Source organism: Melozone crissalis, unplaced genomic scaffold (assembly GCF_028551555.1).
Source record: "Melozone crissalis strain CALT ecotype California unplaced genomic scaffold, PUWL_Pcris_2 ptg000068l_1, whole genome shotgun sequence".
NCBI lineage: Eukaryota > Metazoa > Chordata > Aves > Passeriformes > Passerellidae > Melozone > Melozone crissalis.
Genome location: NW_026535846.1, coordinates 11,976,294 through 11,994,985, shown reverse-complemented (window position 1 = coordinate 11,994,985; position 18,692 = coordinate 11,976,294). Strand labels below are relative to the sequence as shown.

General features: G+C 44.0%; 1 protein-coding gene across 2 annotated transcripts in view; it reads left to right on the top strand.

Annotated features, from left to right (window-relative positions):
• Positions 1-448: 448 nt before the first annotated feature.
• The window catches only part of GAB3 (GRB2 associated binding protein 3), a 61,901-nt gene continuing 43,657 nt past the window's right edge, over positions 449-18,692 (top strand). For both annotated transcript variants that reach the window (XM_054289801.1, XM_054289800.1), the window contains exon 1: positions 449-686. In XM_054289801.1, the coding sequence (XP_054145776.1) occupies positions 615-686 (72 nt within the window). In that variant the 5' untranslated portion in view covers positions 449-614. The remainder of the gene's footprint in view (positions 687-18,692) is intronic.

Sequence of the window (18,692 nt, the reverse complement as noted above, 5' to 3'; positions counted from 1 at the left end):
GGGAGCCGCCCGCTGCCGCTGCCGCTGCCGGGGGTGTCGCAGGCGGCGGCGGCGAGCCCCGGGCGCCCATCACGTGCTCGGTGTGTTGCATTGTGCTGGCGGCGGAGGGAGGGCTGGCCGTGTCAGTGATCAATGTCATGACTTCTTCCGCGGGCTGGAGCAGCGGCAGAGCGCAGCTGAAGGAAGCTGATTGCTGCGGTGCGAACTGGCTGGGAACAATACACACACACACACACACACACACACACACAGAGCCGCACGGACGGACGGACACACGCCCGCACGCAGCGGCGCACACTCGGGCGGACACGGCACGCACACGGGCACTGCCGGGCACACGCGTCCGCACACACTCACACACACACACAACACACTTACATCCCAGCAAACACACGCTCATATATCCCAGCAAACACACACACACACTCACATCCCAGCAAACACGCACACTCATATCCCAGCACACATACGCGCACTCGCATCCCAGCACACACACGCACGGACGGACGGGCGGACAGACGGACGGACGGACACACAGCCGCCCGTAACAAGCACACACGCACTGGCAGCCCGCACCCTGGCTCCCGCTCCGCCGCTCCGCGCCCGGGGGGAAGATGAGCTCGGGGGACGTGGTTTGCACTGGCTGGCTCATCAAATCACCCCCCGAGAAGAAACTCAAGAGATACGTAAGTGCAGAGGCTTTGCTGATATTTTTTTTTTTCTCGCTAAAGGGATTTCGGCGTGTGCTCGCTGTCTGACTCTTCCTTTGAAATCTCTCGCCCGTTTCGGCTTCGCCTTGGACCAAAACAAAAAGAATTCCAAGTCCATGCGCTGATGGAGTATTTTAGTTTCCACCGACATTCTTGTGCCCTCTGGAATTAACCTTTCCCGGCTCGTAAGATTACAGCACTTCAGCTGTTATGCAACATATTTTAGGTTAAAAACCACATTTCGGTTTCAGTTAACGTTGCCGTAACTAACAGAATTGTTGTAATAGAATTGCAGATGTCACTTTTCCAGGGACGGACAAGAACATCCTAAAAGGAAAGGGGAAAAAAAAACCCAAACCCCAACAGCCAAAATTCTAGTAATTGACATTCTGAGGCTTGGTTTTGTTAAGATGCTCTGTAATTTCTATTACACTTGCTAAAGGCAATACATGCAATAGTTTTATTTACTAATGTCAGATGCAGCTGTTAGCAGAAAGCTTCAGAAAGCTTTTTGGTCTGTGATAAAGAGATGCTGGAAGATGCTGTGCTGTAAAGTTCCTGATAGCTGAAAGGTGAAGGGGGCTGGGGAAAAGAAGCGAGCCCTGCATGGAGATCTGCAACTGCACTATGGGCCCCTTGTTTCATTCTCTATCTGCTTGCCTGTTTGTCTGGGGAAAAAAAAAAAAAAAAAAAAAAAAAAAAAAAAAAAAAAAGGATGTGTGTTGCAAACATAGGAAACTGTCTCATTGCAAGGGTGCGAAGAAAGCACTCCGGGTAGGAATAAATGACCCTTAAAATTTTCTTGGGACAGCATTAACAATATAAGCCCCTCATGGGCCATTTTGCATGCTCATCTGTGATGGTTCTTCATCAGGCATGTTGTTATGTTCTGCTGTGACACTTCTGGAGCCGGTAATACCCGTTTGAGTCATGCCCTTGTAACCTGGCTTCCCCCGGAGCTCTGCTCCGTACTCGAAGGATGCCCCTGGCCGTGGCTCTGGCGCTCCAGCCCTGGGCACAGCTTACATCATTTGTCGTATTCACTTCTGTTTATCAGCATTTTCTCTGGAGTGCTGATCTTAGCTTTTCCCGGTAATGTGAGGCAGAACTGTCTTCACAGTGGAAGAATATGGTGGATATCATTTGGTAGTGTGTTTTTTCTTTGGCTAAAAACTAGCAGAAAGGATAATTACTGATGTTGGGATTATTTTTAACTTATTCTCAGCCAGAGTTTCTTCCTGTAGGCCACAGTATTGCGTTGAAGTGGCTGAATATTTGCTTTGTTCAGTTAGCATTTTCCAATTCTAAAATAACTACTGTGATATGTCTCATGGGAGCTGCAAATAAATTATGGGCATCTCATTTTTGCTATATTTTGTAACGAGTGTACTAATAGCACTGTATGGCAGGCACAGTGTAAGAGCCACTGATTCACCCAGCTGGTATCATTAGTAACTCTGTCAGTGAAGCTATTTTTGATGACTCAATATTCATAAAAGGGCAAAGTAGAGAAAACAGAATGTGATAAAGCTGGGATTTGAAAGCCCCCATTATACAGTGAAGATAATAGTCACAACAGGGGCTCTGATCAGCTCACAAGGCTACTTGCAGTCTGCTCTGCTCAGATTTTGCACTACAAAACCAGGGGAAATGTGGTCTATGTTATTCTCCAAACACCATTAGATTAGCCAGATCTCTGCAGATTAAGCTTTGTTTTCTGGTTAGGAGGATAAGGTAGTCCTTTGTCCATAATAAAGCAGAAAGAAATCTGGTGCAAGTACAGCAAAGCTTAATGTCCTTTCTCACATGACTGGTTACACAGTGGATGCCACAAACCAAATGGAAATTATCTCTCACCTGCTGCAAACCAATTCTCCTCTATTTTTGTAGAGTTTCACCATCATGGCAGCTGGTGCATCTTGCACTGGGGCAGCAGATAGCTCGGGCTGAGCCACGGTGACTGCTTAAAAACAACGGAGCTTTAAAACAATGCCTGTTTAAACTGACTTCACTGGGTGTCAAGTGTCAGCCGCTTGCAGGAGAGCGGTGTTGGCTCTGGCCCTGGCCCTGGCCTGGCAGCGCACATAAAGAAATCCCCGCGCTCAGCACCGCCCTGCGTGCGCGGCTCGCAGGGAGCTCGGGTGCCAGCCCGGCCCGCTGCTCCGCACCTCCGCACGCTGCCCAGCTCATCTGCCCGCACCTTCCTGAGTTCAGCATCCGGCCTTTGTAAGGGCTGACCTGAGGGCCCAGTGTTTTACGCACAGATAAATTCTTAATCCTTCATCCTTTACATCTATCACTAAGAAAATCCATTTAATTTCAGTGGAATATGTGGTTAAAAGATCAGAAAAACCAATGAATTCAGGCTGGGGGACTGGGAACTGCAATAGTCCCGCTGAAGCCACTGGGAATATCTGCAGTGTTTATAAAATTAAACAAATTATTCTTTCCAAGACTGGAGCCTAAAGACCAAAGTATACCTTCATTTATATTTGTTGTTGTCTGGTGAAAGCAATTAGGTTTTCTACGCATAAACAAGTCAGAATTTGCCTCTGGGTAAGCAGAACATTATTTTCAAAACTTTGCAAGTGAAAAGCAGGTGTTAAGAGTCTATATTTTTCCTGCAATGTCTTACAAAGCCGATGCTCTTAGTAACACTATTCTTAGAAGTGTCTTATCATTCCCTAACAAAGGCTGCTCTCTTGCATGTGCAGGAAACGAACATGAGATTAATTACCCTAGTGTGAGTTTCTGTAAAAACAGAGAGCTTAATGCTAAACACAAAGAATTCGTTAGGAAGCACAGGGAGCCTTGCTACATCAGGCAGATACTCTTAATAGTGAGCTACATCAGGCAAATTCTCTAATAGTGATTTAATGGCATGGGCAATGCTTTTCTCTCACTCTGATACTTGAACCATGAAACCACCACGTCAGCCTGTCTATAGAGGCTGTTGTGCAAGGAGTCTCCCAGGAGAGTATTTGGTGTGTGTTGCAGTCCTTTGTCCTCTGAGCGTGACCCGAAGGCTGTGCTGCTTTCATTTCCCCACCTGGTTCCAGCTTTTCTCACCCACCAGGTCTGCGTGGGCCTGAGGGATGCCAGGGAGCAGCCAGAGCTGGGGGAAGCTGGCTATGGGGCAGGAGACGGAGGAAGGAGCTGCTGACAAAAACTAAGAAGTGGTGGTGATGGAGGTGAAGTCCATCCTGCTCTAGACCAAAAATGTTAAGTATCAGTCACTGTTTGACGTTCAGCCCCACAGGAGGAAAAGCCACTGAAGATTTTTGCTGTTGATGTTAGTGGATCAGTGAATACCAGCCTCTGCAGGAAATTAGGTGTAATGGGGGGAATCTGCTTCAAATTTGATGGGTTTCACAGCTCCTTACATTGGTGCTGAGTACATCCATCCCAGTTCTGTATTGTCAGCATTGAATAGCTGGCTCCTTGACAGTTTTCATGTGGAAATTTATCTGATCACTGACTGTTATTATTTGTTGTTTATTTATTGGAGGAGGTGGAAGGAAGGAATGGTTTCATGGCCTTGGAAACAAAGGACTTGTCACAGCTAGTGCAAAAAGTCACAATGAAAGGAAAAACAACATAGAAGAAGGCCAGAGAATGTCTAATGAAATACGAGACCAGTGCTATTGAGAAGACACATTGCTCAGGTGCTGACAACGAGGAGGAGATGGGAATTTTAACACACAGCTAATTGCAACTTCTCCTCAAATTGCTGTCCCATTGTTTGTCGCACTGACAGTGTGGAACAGCAGCAGTAGCTCCTCTGAATGCCCTGCCAGTGTTTACTTGCTGTTGGTGTTGTGTGGTTTGCAGTAGTAAAGGGCCACATCCAGATGTTTGCTTGTTGTGAGTCACTGCAGCTCCATTTGAGTTAACGCTGTGCAGCTGTACCCCAGCTGAAGCGCTATTTTTAATCTTCAGCACTATACAAACTGATGAGGGAAGACCACTTGCTCAAAAAAGGGCAAGTTTCCCACTTTACTTGAGTGACTGGTTTCTTCAAACATTGTTGAAAATCAAAATTCCTTGTCAGCATCTCTAGAACAAGAGTCCCAAATGGAGCTCATGTTGGAAAATGTAGCCTTGCACTTCCTACCACGCTCCTTCCTGGAGTGTCTGGTCTGAGAAGACAAATAGAGGTGTAAATTATTGTACCCTATGGCAGAAGCTGGTGGGGCAGAGCTGCTTGCTGCTGTGTGTGTGGGGCAGCAGTGCTGCCAGAAGGACAGAGCAGAGCCCAGCCCAGCGCCTCTGACCGTTGGGGGATCTGCCAGGGCCCAACCGCAGCACACCACGGCTGGGGCTCTAGGAGATAAGAGAATCTAGGCAACTTCTCCATTTTTAGCTGAAGTTCTGGTATTTATCAGGAGAACAAACAGGAAGTTACTAAGAAGAAAAAGTAAAGTAGAATTATGGAAGAGTTTGCTCATGTAATAGGAACAGGAGTCGCAGAGCACAGCGAAGGGCGGGTGGGATGGAGAGCATCTGCTCTCTGATCCAGCACTGGGCTGCTGTCACCACAGGACACTGCCACCCTGCCCTGAAAGAAATCCCCAAGTGCTTTGTGAGGTCAAGTACTTCTGCTGCTTTGGGGATTGGGGGAAGTTTCTGAAAAATATTCTCAAGAAGAAACCCAAATTTAATTTTTATCCCTAAGTCTTTTTATTTCCAGATGTTCCTTACAAAGCCTCACCTCTTGAGTCCTGTCCCTTTTGAAGAGAGAATTCTGACCTCCTTTCATACTTTCCTGGATAAATATCTTGAGCTCCCTGAGTTGCTCTGACCAATTTGCGCAGGTTTTGTAACCGTGGTTCACAGGCTGGGTGGAAGTTGGAGTCACGTGGGTGCAGAAAGTTGTCAGAGCCTTTCAGCTCATTCCAGTTGTAAGCTTTGTGCCTATATTTTTTCCTGTTATTACTTCATTTTAAAATCCAGTGTATATTCTAACTGGTTTGTATATTAAAAAATAACTGAATTTTGAGAAGCTCCTGTGTGGCAGTCTACACGTTCCCTTCTCTGTGAAATCCTGCACAAATTGGTCTCACTGGTAAAACAGCAGAATATTTATGTTAGGGAGGAGTTTCCATCACTGGAATTAAACATTTGTAATTAGCTATGTGCAAATCAGACCTTGTTTTGGTAGGTTAAATGTGGTGTCTATTTTACACCGTTTTCTTCCCTTTTAACGATGTTTTGATAGTTTAAGTGCAATGCTTAATGAGATAGGTTGACTTCTAAGAAAGAAATAATTTCTAAAAAACACTGCTGTTCTTGGCAACCTGTGTATCAGAATAATTTCCCTTGAACTATTTATTTGGGTGGAGCCATGATAGTCCTGAAGCCCCAGTTTAATCTTTGACTACATGTTTTCAGTGCACAGGAATGTCCAGCTATTGGTTTCTATTCAAAACAGTAACCCTCAAGTTATCAGGTCTTTGCATTCAAAAATAGTGCCTTAAAAAAAAAGCTAGTTTGAAATAGAGAAGGAAATGTTAACTCCAGTGGTGATTAAATGAGTGATGCAGTCAAACATGGCTCAGAAGAAAAAGCATTACAAGTCATACTTTGGTGAAGTCTTTGTTGTAGCATGTCATCTATGGAAATATGGATAAACACATTACTTCTACCAATGATGCATTAAAATCCTATTAATATTTGTTGTGAAAATTTGATAGGTTTTTAGGGAAAGGGACAAGTTTATTCCTAAAATGTTACTTGTTGGAAAAACAGTAATTTTATTTGCTTTTCTGTCCTTTTCATTTGATTTGGAAATGAATTAGCAATGTGATAAGACAAGGAAAAAATGCTGGTCTTGAAATAAAATTTGCATGTCAAAACATTACATGCAGCCAGATAAAATAATACATTTTCTTCTCTCTCATTTAATTGCTAAATAAAATGCAATACTTTACCTTTTTTTTCTGCTTTACAATAATATCCTTGACTTGCTTCAATTTGTGTTGCATCAGGAAAATAAACAAACAAACACATAGCCATGCAAAACTCAATTCTAGAATCTGCTGCAGCTCGATATTTGTTCAAAACAGACCAAAACTGATGCCTAGTCTTTGTGCCAGAAAAACACTCCCTTTCTGAGGCTAATTCATTCATAGCTTTGTAATTGTTAGAATGAGACAACTGTTCTTGGAGATTTTGTTATTCCCTTCCCTCCTGATGCCAAAAACCCCACCTGACCCCTGCAGTCAAAACTGCATTGTAGCTTTCCACAAAAGCCCTGAACAGCACATTTCAGCTATCCAGGATCCCTTTTCATAGAGCATTTCACAGAAGGGCACTAAAGTGTTGTTATTAGTATGAATTTGAAATTACTTAAATGAGAGTGCTAATTTAAACTCAACTTAGATTGTCATGTGAAAGTTTTTGGCTCATTTTTGACAATGCTTTTTGTAAAAGACAGTGCTTTCTGTGAGGCCTGTTAGTGATAAATATTCATCCTGTGACTCCCAAGTCTTGAGACTGTGGGTTATGTATTCATATTTCTGTTGGACAGAATAATGGCCATGAGGGGACCCTTTCTAACTCTGCCACTGCTGTAATGTCAGCAGAGCACATAGTTTGTGAGCAGTCTGTTTTCACATACCAGATTGCAAACTGTTTGTAGAAGTTCAAGGATTTTACAGTTGTGGAGCCATTTTTTTCAAGCTGACACAAACTGGTCGTGCCAAGGAGAAGCCAATAGTTCAGAGCAAGCATGAGCTGTGTTTTGCTTGCAGAATTTACAAACAGAGCAGTAAAGCCATGAGCTTTACCAAAGTTCTGCCTGGGTTTGGGAGCGCTGGGAAAGCAGCAAATACACCAAAAGTAAAGTAAAGTAGCCAAGTAGCAAAGTAAAGCTGCACTTCCAGGGGCTGTTGCTGTCCCACAGAAAAGCCCCCAGCACTGAGAGGTGACTGAGCTGATCAAACCACTGGGAGAGGAATGGAAACATCCCAAGAGATGCCAGCTGAGTTTACAGTAGCAGTGAGGAAACAGTTTCAGGAGAAGTGATAATGCTCCCTCGCCAAGTGTTCGCTGCTGTTCCAGCTACATCATCTGGGTTGTTTACTAATATTTATAGTGGAAGCTTTGCAAGCTTAAGAAGTTTTATTTTTAATAAGTTCAACATTTTGAACCCATCCTAAGAAAATAATTGCATTCTCACTGAGGCTTTAGGTTTAAAAATAAGAAGCACTCAAGTAGCTCAGGGAATTGGGTTTTTTGGCATTTTCAAGTGCTTTGCTCCCACTGTAAAAAGGTTTGAAGCTGAAAATGGGACTGGTGCTCCCATCATTCCTGTTACTGTTACACTTTATACTTTTTCAAATATTCCTTTTTTGACAGATAACTGAGTGTCACACCAGCCTTGAGCTATGGATTATAAAATAATGGTGAACTGTTTTTGAAAAGTGATGGAAAACCACCAGCTAAACCCCATCATTATTTCAGAATCCTCCCCAAACTCCTGCTTTCATCTGCTCTGAGCCCAATAAATAGTCAAGCTGGAACATCATTAAGAAAAAGAGAAAGGTTAGGGGACAATCAGATGGCATAGGAAGAACAGGCTTTGTGGTGGTGACACTGCTTTGGTTCCCCTGTGCATCCTTTTCCTTTGGGTTTGCAGACTGGAAGCTTAATAACTCTGGTATTTAAAGTAAAAAAAAAAATGCATTTATTGAAGTGTTACTAGACTGCAATGCTTTAACAGTTTTAATATGTTCATATGTTCTTTTTTTTGCTTTGCTTTTTTTTCAAATTCACAACTGAAAGTACTGTTGCTATGTTACTGTAATGGTGTGTAGGCTGCTAAATAAATAGAGGGAGTTTAGTCCACGCCAGAAATAGAAAGCCAGGTCAAAGGTGACATTTTGGACATGTTGAAAAAAAAGGAGAGAATATATAATTATTTATTTCCTTCCTATGATTCTCTTCAGTCTCATTAACCCTAGACTACTTAGAAGGAAATTACAGCAGAATTTCTGAGCATGTCAGAGTATAAAAAATGACACCTTGGGAGTTGGAAATCTTTGGCTTTGTTCTTTGCAAGATCAAATTTGTGCAGTATAACAGTGGCACCTCACACTGCTGTGAGTTGGGCAGGAACTTGGAGGTATCAAAGGACCCAGGGACTGCTGAAATTCACTCTGCGAAGGTGCACACAGAAGGGAAAACCTGTCAGAGGGAGCAAGATTTGAGGGGAAAAAGCCCCAGGAAATGGGAGTCCATTGTCCTCTCTGGGGTAGTCTGGCAGGTTCCCAAAGCCCAGATACACAAAATGTGCTCGGGCTCACTGTGAGCAGCCCCAGGTGCCTGCACCTCTCTGTGAGCCTGGCTTGTGAACCTGCACGAGAACCAGGGGCATTCCATCCTGCTCTGCTGCCCCTGGGTGTCCCTGCTCTCCCTGGGCACCAGGAGCTCAGTTCCAGCCCCAGGGGCTGATTTAGTGAATGGGGCACTGCATTTCATCCTGCTCTGCTTTCTCTGTGTGCCCCCGCTGTCCCTGAGCTCTGTAGGCCTTGGGGTGTGTCTGACTTTCCCTGTCAGAAAACAACAAGAGTTTAGGATCCATCAGGGCTGTTTGTCTACTTTCATCACAAGCTTGCTGCTGCAATTGGTTGTTTTCTACCACAACCAATATTCAGCCTCACTCTGAGAGGGTGTTAGAAGCTTTCTTGTCCCCTGTGGAGTTCAGACCTTCATTTGGACTCTTTCAAATCCTTTTACCCTTGCAGAGACTGCATTTATCTCAAACCCTAAAGTGCAATTACCATGATTTATCTCTCTTTGGAGTGAATAAGATTTTACCAGGCATTTTCTCCACAGAAGTCTGCAGCTGGGAGAAGAGCAACCTACAGCCTGTCCTTTCCAGGGCTGTGTTGCAGATGCTCAGTAAACCGCCCAGTTTTAACCAGAAACAGCAGCATTGCTAAGTGGAGTGAAGGATGAATTATGCCCTCTGCAGTTCTGTTATGTTGTCCTCCTAAGGAACCTATATGCCTTTCATATTTTCAGGTCCTTGAAATTATTTTCTAAAATTTGTAAGCAAAGTTGTTTTGGTGGTTGGTAGATTAAAGCAGTTACCCATTGGAGCAGTCCAGGTGGGCTGCAGGGGTGTTTGCCTGTGCTCTTTGTTAAACTGGATGAAATTGTGCCAAGGCAGGAGCTGGCAGACATGGGCAGCTCTCAGATAAGCTGTAGTTAGCTGGATGAAGATTCAGCATATTTATCTGCATTGCTGCTCTCAGCCAGTACAAATCCCCTCCCTGTGGCACTTACCTTGTGATGGGCTCAGAGATGCTCCAGTGGAAGCTGCCATTAGAGAACAGCAGCACAAGTTTGGGAGGTGAAGAGTGAAGGGAGCTTGAGTGAAGCTGCAGCTGTGCAGTCCTTCCCAGAGCACAGGGATGGAGAGGGCTCTCCTGGAGATGCTCCCCAGTGACAGGTCCGAGGAATGATGAGGCTGTAGCTCAGCAGCCTCAGCTCTGTGAGCACATCAGCAGTGCTGGCTCCAATTCTGATATGCTCAGAACTCACTGTGCACCCACAGACAGGTTTCTGTTTGACTTGGTTCTGGGGTTCACTGGATCTGGAAGTGGAGCTGGGATCTCTGTATGAGCATATTGTTAGAGGTTTTAGTTCAGAGATTGGAGTGTTTTTAAGAAAGCAGGTATTTTATGTGTCATCTATGCATGTGAATAAAAGATAAGGAGCAGAGGAAAGCATTCAGATGTAAAACTTTATGCCATCAATGCACATAAAGCCTAAGGTCAGTTTGTTGTAGGGCAGCTGGTCATTTCTGACTTCTAGCTGGGGTTTCTGCAGTCAGAGTCAGTTTGGAGTGGAAACATGGTTGTGCAGAATCACTCCAGGGTTAGTTCATGGTGCACAATCTTTGTGGCTCCTTGCTGGGATAACAAGAAGAGACACATGAACCTGCACAGAACAGTAGCAAGGAAACGTGGTGCTGTAGCACAACTGAGTCTGTACCATCTAGCAGGAAACTTCTCCCTTCCAGAGTCAAGTGCACCCATAAAGAACAGAAAGGCCAAGTAAATACTGGCTTTAATAAACTGCTGGAATCTGGCAGGTGCAGAGTCAGACTGGAGGTTTGGATTTGAAGCTTTCATTTGCCTTTATGAGTTTGCATGAATCTGCTTGGAACACTTCTTTGTCCTCTCTGAAAAGGTTTCATGTACAAAGTACTTAGACTCATCAGAAAAAAACCCTTGAAATAGAAATGGTACCTCATGTTCTTTAGCAAAACAGGAGCTTAGAGAGAAAACAGAAGCTAGAAAATGTAGTCTCAAATTCTGACCCGTTATGACTGTATTTATGGGGAACATTTAAATGATTGGAACTGTTTTCCTACATATTCCTTACTAGAAACAACAGTACCTTGTGACTGGTGATGTCTCATCACCTTTAAACACTGAACTGGATTGTCAGGTTGAGCTCAAGGTTTTTCTCTGTAGCTTTTCTGTGAATTGGCTGAATGCAGATCAAGCACAGAGCCATGGTCCTCAGCAGCAAGGGAGTGGGACGAGAAAAGCAGGTAGGAGGATTTTGCATCCCAGTGGATACCCCCAGATCTGCCATTATTATCAGAGCTCCTGGTAGCTGCAATGACACTGGGAGAGATGGTGTGTGCTATGGGAACTGCATTTACCAGCTGGTGATGGGAAACAGGAGGCAGTGAATGGATATGAATATGCTCAAATGCACAGTTTCAGTTCATTTTGTGTAACATTCTCAGTCGCACCATTTTCCACAAAAAGATATTTCAGCCAGATAGAGTTATGGTGAGAAATAAAAGCAGAGTTGCAGAGAAATTGGTAACTTCTTAAAAAAAGTGAACTCACTGAAAAAAATCTCACTTTCTATTTGAGAGATTAAATCTATGCATGGTGCAGCCATTTTTGCTTTGCCTGGCATAAGATTTGCATGATTCATGGCCAGCAGCAGACCATGCCACCATCCCCAGCTGAGGACCCAGAAATACAGAATGCAAAAGCAGATGCTGACTGCTGGCTGGGGATTCCTGCCCATCTCTGAACTGATGACCCTGGTGGATGAGGCAGCACACAGGGTGCAGGCAGGTGCCTGTAATGCTTCTCCCCAGCTCAGGGGATTGATCTGAGGGTGAGAGACAATGCAAAGGCTGCCAGACACCTCCTGTCCTTGCAGCCAGTCCAGCTGATGAGCATGGATGATGTAATGGACCAAGCAGGAGAAGAAGGTTTGCAGTGAGGAGGGTGTAAGATTGGAAAGGCTGCACATAGGAAGGAGGAGTTGCAGTCCCAATTTGAGTGCAGGCAGCTCAGCAGATGGCCCAGCAGACGAGTTGCTATGCACCACAGTGTGTGTGAGAACACAGAATCACAGAGTGCCTTGGGTTGGAAAGGACCTTAAAGATCATTCCAGCCCCCTGCCAGGATGCCACCCACTAGATCAGCTTTGCTCAGGGCCCCATCCAACCTGGCCTTGAACACTTCCAGAGGAGAGGCAGCCACAGCTCTCTGAGCTCCCTGTTCCAGTGCCTCACCACCCTCTGAGTGAAGAACTTCTTCCTGACATCTGATGATAACAGGAGAGTGGTGGAGAGGCCCAGAGCCCTGCCCTGTGTCTGTACAGGTACCATCAGTGCTACCTTCCTTACCCCAACTGTGCCCTGCATCCCATCAGGGTGCTTTCCTGCCTTGCACGCTGTATTTCATTTTGCTCTTCTGCATTACAGCCATTTCCTCCACCAGGCTTTGTCTTCCCTCTCCAAAGGGAGCAGAGCCCACCTCCAGCAGTGCAGGTTCTTGCAGTCACAGTGACACCAAAGTGACACCAAAGTGACATTACTGACTGCTCCTCCCTGAGGCAGCAGCTCTCTGGCTGAGCTGGGGGAGGAAAACCTCGTGCTTTGGGCCACAGAACAGCCTTGCTGGCATGTTTTGGGGTTATTTCCTACAATTCCTATTCTTCCAGCAGTGAAGTCTAGTGGCCAGAGATATTTAGATATTTCTGTGCATCCTAGGCTTGCACCTTCCCTAACAATTTCAACTCTTGGGGAGTTTTAGGAAAAAACTTCAGAAAATCTTGAAAAATCTCTAAATCTCTTTGTTTAAGAACTGGACAATTTGCAGATTTGCAACTGACTTTCTCCAGAGGATCTGTTCTGCTGCTGGCTGTTTGAGTCCTTAGGGCTCCGTTTTCAAATCACCCAAGCACTTAGGGCTGGATCCAGGAAAAAGCATCTTTACCCTTAATAGCTTAGAATGGCCATTGACACCTCACAGTCACGTTGTGGTGCCACTCAGCACACCAGTGGGAGAGGCTTCTTTTTTTCCAGGCTGTTAATTCAGAGCAGTATATTCCTGTGGGAAATTCCAGTAATCTATGTTTAGTGATACAGCAAAAATCTGCTTCAGTAACCAGTTTATGTGGAACATTGATGAAATGATGGCCACTGACTTGTTCCAAGAAGCTCCATTTCCAACGAAATGTGCAGGAAACCCACAGAGATGTATGGTGATGCACGGATTCAGTCACTATAATTAGGCTGATAAACATCTCTGATATTCTTGGGGTGAGCAACATCTCTTTCCCTTAACTGTTTCTGGAGCAATATAAACTAAATTTGGAACAATGTTCTTTTTATCAATATCAGAGTGTTCCCATGGCTTACTCATGGCAGCAGATGCATGGCAGCTCAGCTGTGCCAGTAAAAATGCAGACAGCCCTTTGATTCCAGCAGCAGCAGCACAAGCAGGGGTAATCCTTGCTCTCCCACACTCTGCCCTGTCAGATTCCTTGTGCTATCTCCAAGTCTTCAGAGCATAGTTCAGGTTTTGTGTCTCCTTTGCCCTTGCTGTATTTACTCAAATGGCAAACAAAATTAATCCCTCCTATTTTTACTATGGTCCCCTGGATTCTGCACTAAGACTTCTCAATTTTCTCAGCTCATCCAAGGGTACTGTTGGCCCATCATTGGGACAGTAATTCTGTGAGTCCCAGTGAAAATTCTTTGGACCAGATCATGGACTAGGTTGCATGATTGAGGATATTTCACTACTGGACCTGTAGAGAGTGTTTAGCAAGGAGAATGTTCTGATTTTCCATAATTTAATTCAGTATATATAGAAGCCAACCAACAACAAAAAATCCAGGTCTCTATTCACTGCTTGTACATTCAAACTCCCTGAAGTATCTCTCAGGATAAGGACTCTGAGATAAAGTGGAAAGTTTTGAACTAGTAAAGGGAAAGCTTCAATGTCATGATCTTATTGTAAAGAAGCAGAAGGATGTTTAAAACTTTGCTATGCTGGCTCTTTTTATTTTTTTCAACAAAAATTATTTTGGGGGACATTGTACATGCTTATAATAGAACAGTTGAATAAGAAAAAGTGAAATCCACTGTGACTTTTGCATATCTTTTTTGTTCATAACCTGCTTGTGCAATAGAGTAATCAGAATACAATAATCAAACTCTGTTTCTTCCATGCTTGAACATCAGTGGCTGTCTGGAAACCTGTGTGTTTGTTATATTCTCTCAGATCCAGTCCAGAGCTGGCTTGTCCAGGGGCTGTTTCAAATAGGAATGGTGGAAGCAGGCCTGGCATGTTTCTGCTGAAGACCTTGGAGCAGCCTCCAGAGCAGCAAAGGGAAATGCCCAAGTGCTGGAAAACATCTCAGCCTTTTGTGGAAGGATCTTGTAGGAAGCACAAACTGCTGGTGGCAAGGGCTGTGCCAGTGCAGATGCCCTTCCTGCCTGCAGCAACTTACCTGAAAAACTCTGTCTCAAACCACCAATTACCAGTGTGCTGGTGCAAAGTGTTGCCTCTTCTGTTCCCAGTAAAGGTCTGAGGCTCTGGAACAGGCTACAGGCACACTGTTAGTCAGCAAATACCAGAGCCCCAGGGCAGGGACTCCACATCAGGGGACAGGGAAACGGGGACACATCCAATGGCTGTGGGTAATCCAGCTGTTAAAAATAAAAACTGGCTTGACAAACTCCTGACCTGTTATGTCAGAAGGGAACTCTGACTTAACAATAACACTCAGCTTCCAAGGTCAGGGTATAATGCTGGGGAGATCTCAGCTGAGTGGAAAGAAGAGCCCAGTAGCAGTTACCTAAATCCAGGAGCCTTTGGCAACTTTGGTCCCTTTCTTTTGAAACCCATGTCTCACAATGTTATACATTTGACTTACTATTATTATTGTGTTTGCTTGGGTTTTTGGTGAAAATACCAATAATTAGTATTTTAGTTCCGTGCAACAGTGTGTGTGTAGTGCATTTAGTGATTTCAGTCCTGAGCCTGTAATTGCTCTTTTCTGTATATAATGCTGTTGGGAAAAATTCTCAGTTTCACCGTGTCAAGCCCTTAATGAATCAAGGACCAAGCCAGAAGCAGAGAACTCTGGAGAAGATTGTCAGGCATGGGAAGTCTCTGGTAGTAAATCTCTGTGGGAACAGTGCCCAGCTGCAGTTGGGGGACTTCCCTTCCAGTTACAGCTCCCATGGCAGTAAAAGCAGAACTGGTGCTTTTGGCCTGTGCACAGGCAAGGCAGAGCCACCAATCCATGCTCAGGCACAATCCATGCTCAGCTGTGTCTGGCACAAAACTCTGGAGCTGTCAGGATGGAGGCAGCACCTTTGTGGTGTGCAAAAATAAACCCCAAAAGAGTGTGGCACTCAGTGCAGCCCAGGACCAGAGTGCCTCTTCAGAGGCCCTTGGCTCTCCTGCCTTTGACTCTCTGCAGCCACCTCCTCCTCTCCCACATCCCTCCTTTGGTTAATCTCAGCATCCCTGCAGATGCTGCCCTGGCCCCCTTGGGTGGCTGTGCCCTCATAAAAGTGAAGTAGCCACAGGCTTAGAAAATGGCAAACCAACAATAAGATCTCTCCTTGCTGCTTCTGTCCCCTGAATGGCAGCTTCTTTAATCAGGGGCTCTTTAGGGGGTATTGGAACATGTTTGTATTCGTGTGAGTGGAGCTGTGGTCCTGGAGCTCTGGAGGGGCTGAGCTGTCTCTCTCAGAGGGTTTTTCTGACACACACAGCACGTGACATCAGTCTCATAATGCTGTGAGAAAAGGGTTTCTACCTCAGAGCTGAAGCAATGTGTGAAATTAATCATAGGTGTATGTCATGGGTTCTGATTTAAATGTGGATTAGAAAGCATGCAAGCAGCAGTCTGTCTCTAGAGACATTGGTTCTTTGCAGCAAAAGAATGAAAGTGAAAATATCCTGAAAAACACTAAAGAATGCTATGGCCTGCAAAAATACCAATTTTTCAAACTGGATGCAAGAAGTGGTGCACGGAATGGGCATGGGATGATTTCAGTGCTTCATTCATCTTCAGCTTTAGTTGTACATAATGGGCCTGATTTTGCACATGATTTTGTACCCAAGAAAAGCTTTCATTTTCCTTTTTAATTGTCAAATAGGAACATACACAAAATCTGACATGGAGAAGGAGCCTTGGATTAAACACACACAAAGTCCTAATCCATCTGGATTCAAGGCAATTGGATTATTCTGCCTAATTTTTGTAAAAATTGACATGAACCATTGTGGAGAGGAGACTGAGGTTCAATATTAGTATTCAAAGAGATAGACGGGAATGTCCTATGGCATATTTAAAATATTTATTTTGGATTTATTGAAAGATGACTACTCAAATACCCCAAATTCCTAGATAGGCTTAAAATTCCATTTTCTTTTTTTTTTTCCAATAAACCATTGTTTAAATTGTGTATATTATAATCTCATGACAACAGCAATGCAATAATATTAGTTAGCATCATAATTCCCATTTTAAGTAATAAGAAACTCACAGAATAAAATATGGACATCTGTGATGGGTTTAAAAATTAATTCAAACAGTCAGTAAGACTAGAAGCTCTTGAAGTGCCAATTATCATTGCAGAAGTATTCTTTTTATCTGTGGGTCATCATTTCCAAGAAACAAGTGAAAAATGTAAACACTTCCAAGCATTTGTCCCTTTAGGCACAGGGTGTATTAAAAAACAACAACAAAAATACTTCAGGGACTGAAAAGAAATGCTGGCCAGGGCATTTTGAAACCAATAACAAATAACCTGGTGAACAAGCAAGAAGAAAAACTTGCAAATGGTTTTATTTCCTGATTCATGGAAGTTCTCCATTCAGAGAGTTTTAAAATTAAGTTCCCTTTAAGGTTAAGGAAAGTAATTGGAAACCCTCTTCTGTAGCAGAATTCAAAGCAGGAGATGGTTGTGGTAATTACTGGCAAGCAAATAGTAAATAGTCTCAGAGGTGAGAAACCACAGAGCTGGAAATTGTGCCTCTGCTAAGCCTGGTCACATTCTGTGCTTAATTACACCACATGAATAAATCATTGGAAGACAGCTCAAACTTTTTTTCAGAAGAGGAAAGGATAATGCAAATTCTTACTTGTGCAAAAAGAGCATTGCAGCAGGAGTCTGCTGCATTATTGGTTTAGAGGGGCCCTTTTGAGGAATACAGGCACAAACATCCCATTGCTCCCAGGCTAGATTGTATAAGTCATTTAAGCATCTAAATCCATTTTGTTTCCTATGTGGGTTCTTTGATGGTGGTTTGATTCACAGTAAAAAGGTAGTAGGAGTATCAGAGATAGTCTGAGTATCCATGCTGAGAGGGTGAAAGAGAATCAGCTTCACACAGTCTTTCATTGATATGAACATTAAATAATGGCACTGGCACTGCTTCATCTGAAACAAGAAGCACATTGGAATTCCATAAAAGTCAGCAGGGTTGATTTTTCTTGAAAATCTCCTGGAACCCAGCTGAGGAAACACTGTAAGCTTGGAGCTGCCTGGCAAAAGCAATGCTTTGTGTTTCTCCTCAAGTCTTCATCTGTCCAACCTCTCCTCTGATTGCACACAGAAATAGCTATGGCAGCACCACAGGGAGGGCCAAAGTCAGAGCAAAATTCTTTGGGTTGTATTTAGCACACACCATGCCCATCAGAAACCACCAATTGCAGACAGTGTTGAGTGTGAAATCAGAAAGTGCCCACTGTCTGAAATTTTTCTGTCTGTTGCAATCCTTGAAATTTCCCCAAGAAAATACAGTTTGCTGGGCAAGGAGTAGTGTCATCAAAATCTTCCTTGCCTTCTTTGGAAGCTTTTTCAGTATTCCTCTACATCTTAAAGTCAGCCCATCAGCTTTCTGGGGTTAGATTGCTTTTCAACAAATTTCCCTGGTTTGAGACAAATTTCCCTGGTTGAGACATCACATTTTATTGCTTATGTTTACCATGCACAGGACACATGGCTTTGTGTGTGTCTGATTATTCTTGTAACCTGCTGAAGTCAGAAAATAAATTTTTCTCCTTGTTTCTCTAAGGCCAAGACGCCATTCCTAATTTTCCTGTGTGATACTGTTTTCTCTCTTTATGGTCTCCCCTCTGAATCAGAGTCTTTACAAATGGGAGAAGCATTTATTTCCCTTGGCCTGTCCCTGGAAAACAGCTCCCTGGGATTCTGCAATGGCTTTTAACACAAACATCAAAACAGCATCACCATATGTTTTTTCTGGGCATTGTAAAGTAATAAAAAAGTGTATTTTCTGCTGAGAAAAGGCTTTTCTATCTGCAGAAGGACCAGATCAATCATAAAACCACCATTTCTGGGCCAGTGCCCTCAGAATGGGCACATTTCTGCTACAGCCACTCTTAACTCTGTGGCTGAAAAACCTCTGCAATGTTGGGGTTTGGAATCCACTCACTTCTGGCTGGTTTGGCATCTCTGCTAGTGTAACACAGATCTTTGTCCTCACTAGGTGGTATTCTACCTCCCAGCAGGCTGAATTTAAATCTAGCAATTAGCCTTAGCTGCCATCACCACATCAGCAGCTGGCAGCCTGGTGCAGCACACACCATGCATGGTTCTTGCTGCACTGGACCCTCACAAGGAACATTCACAGTCTGGAAAACGTGGTGAGAAAGAGTCATAAG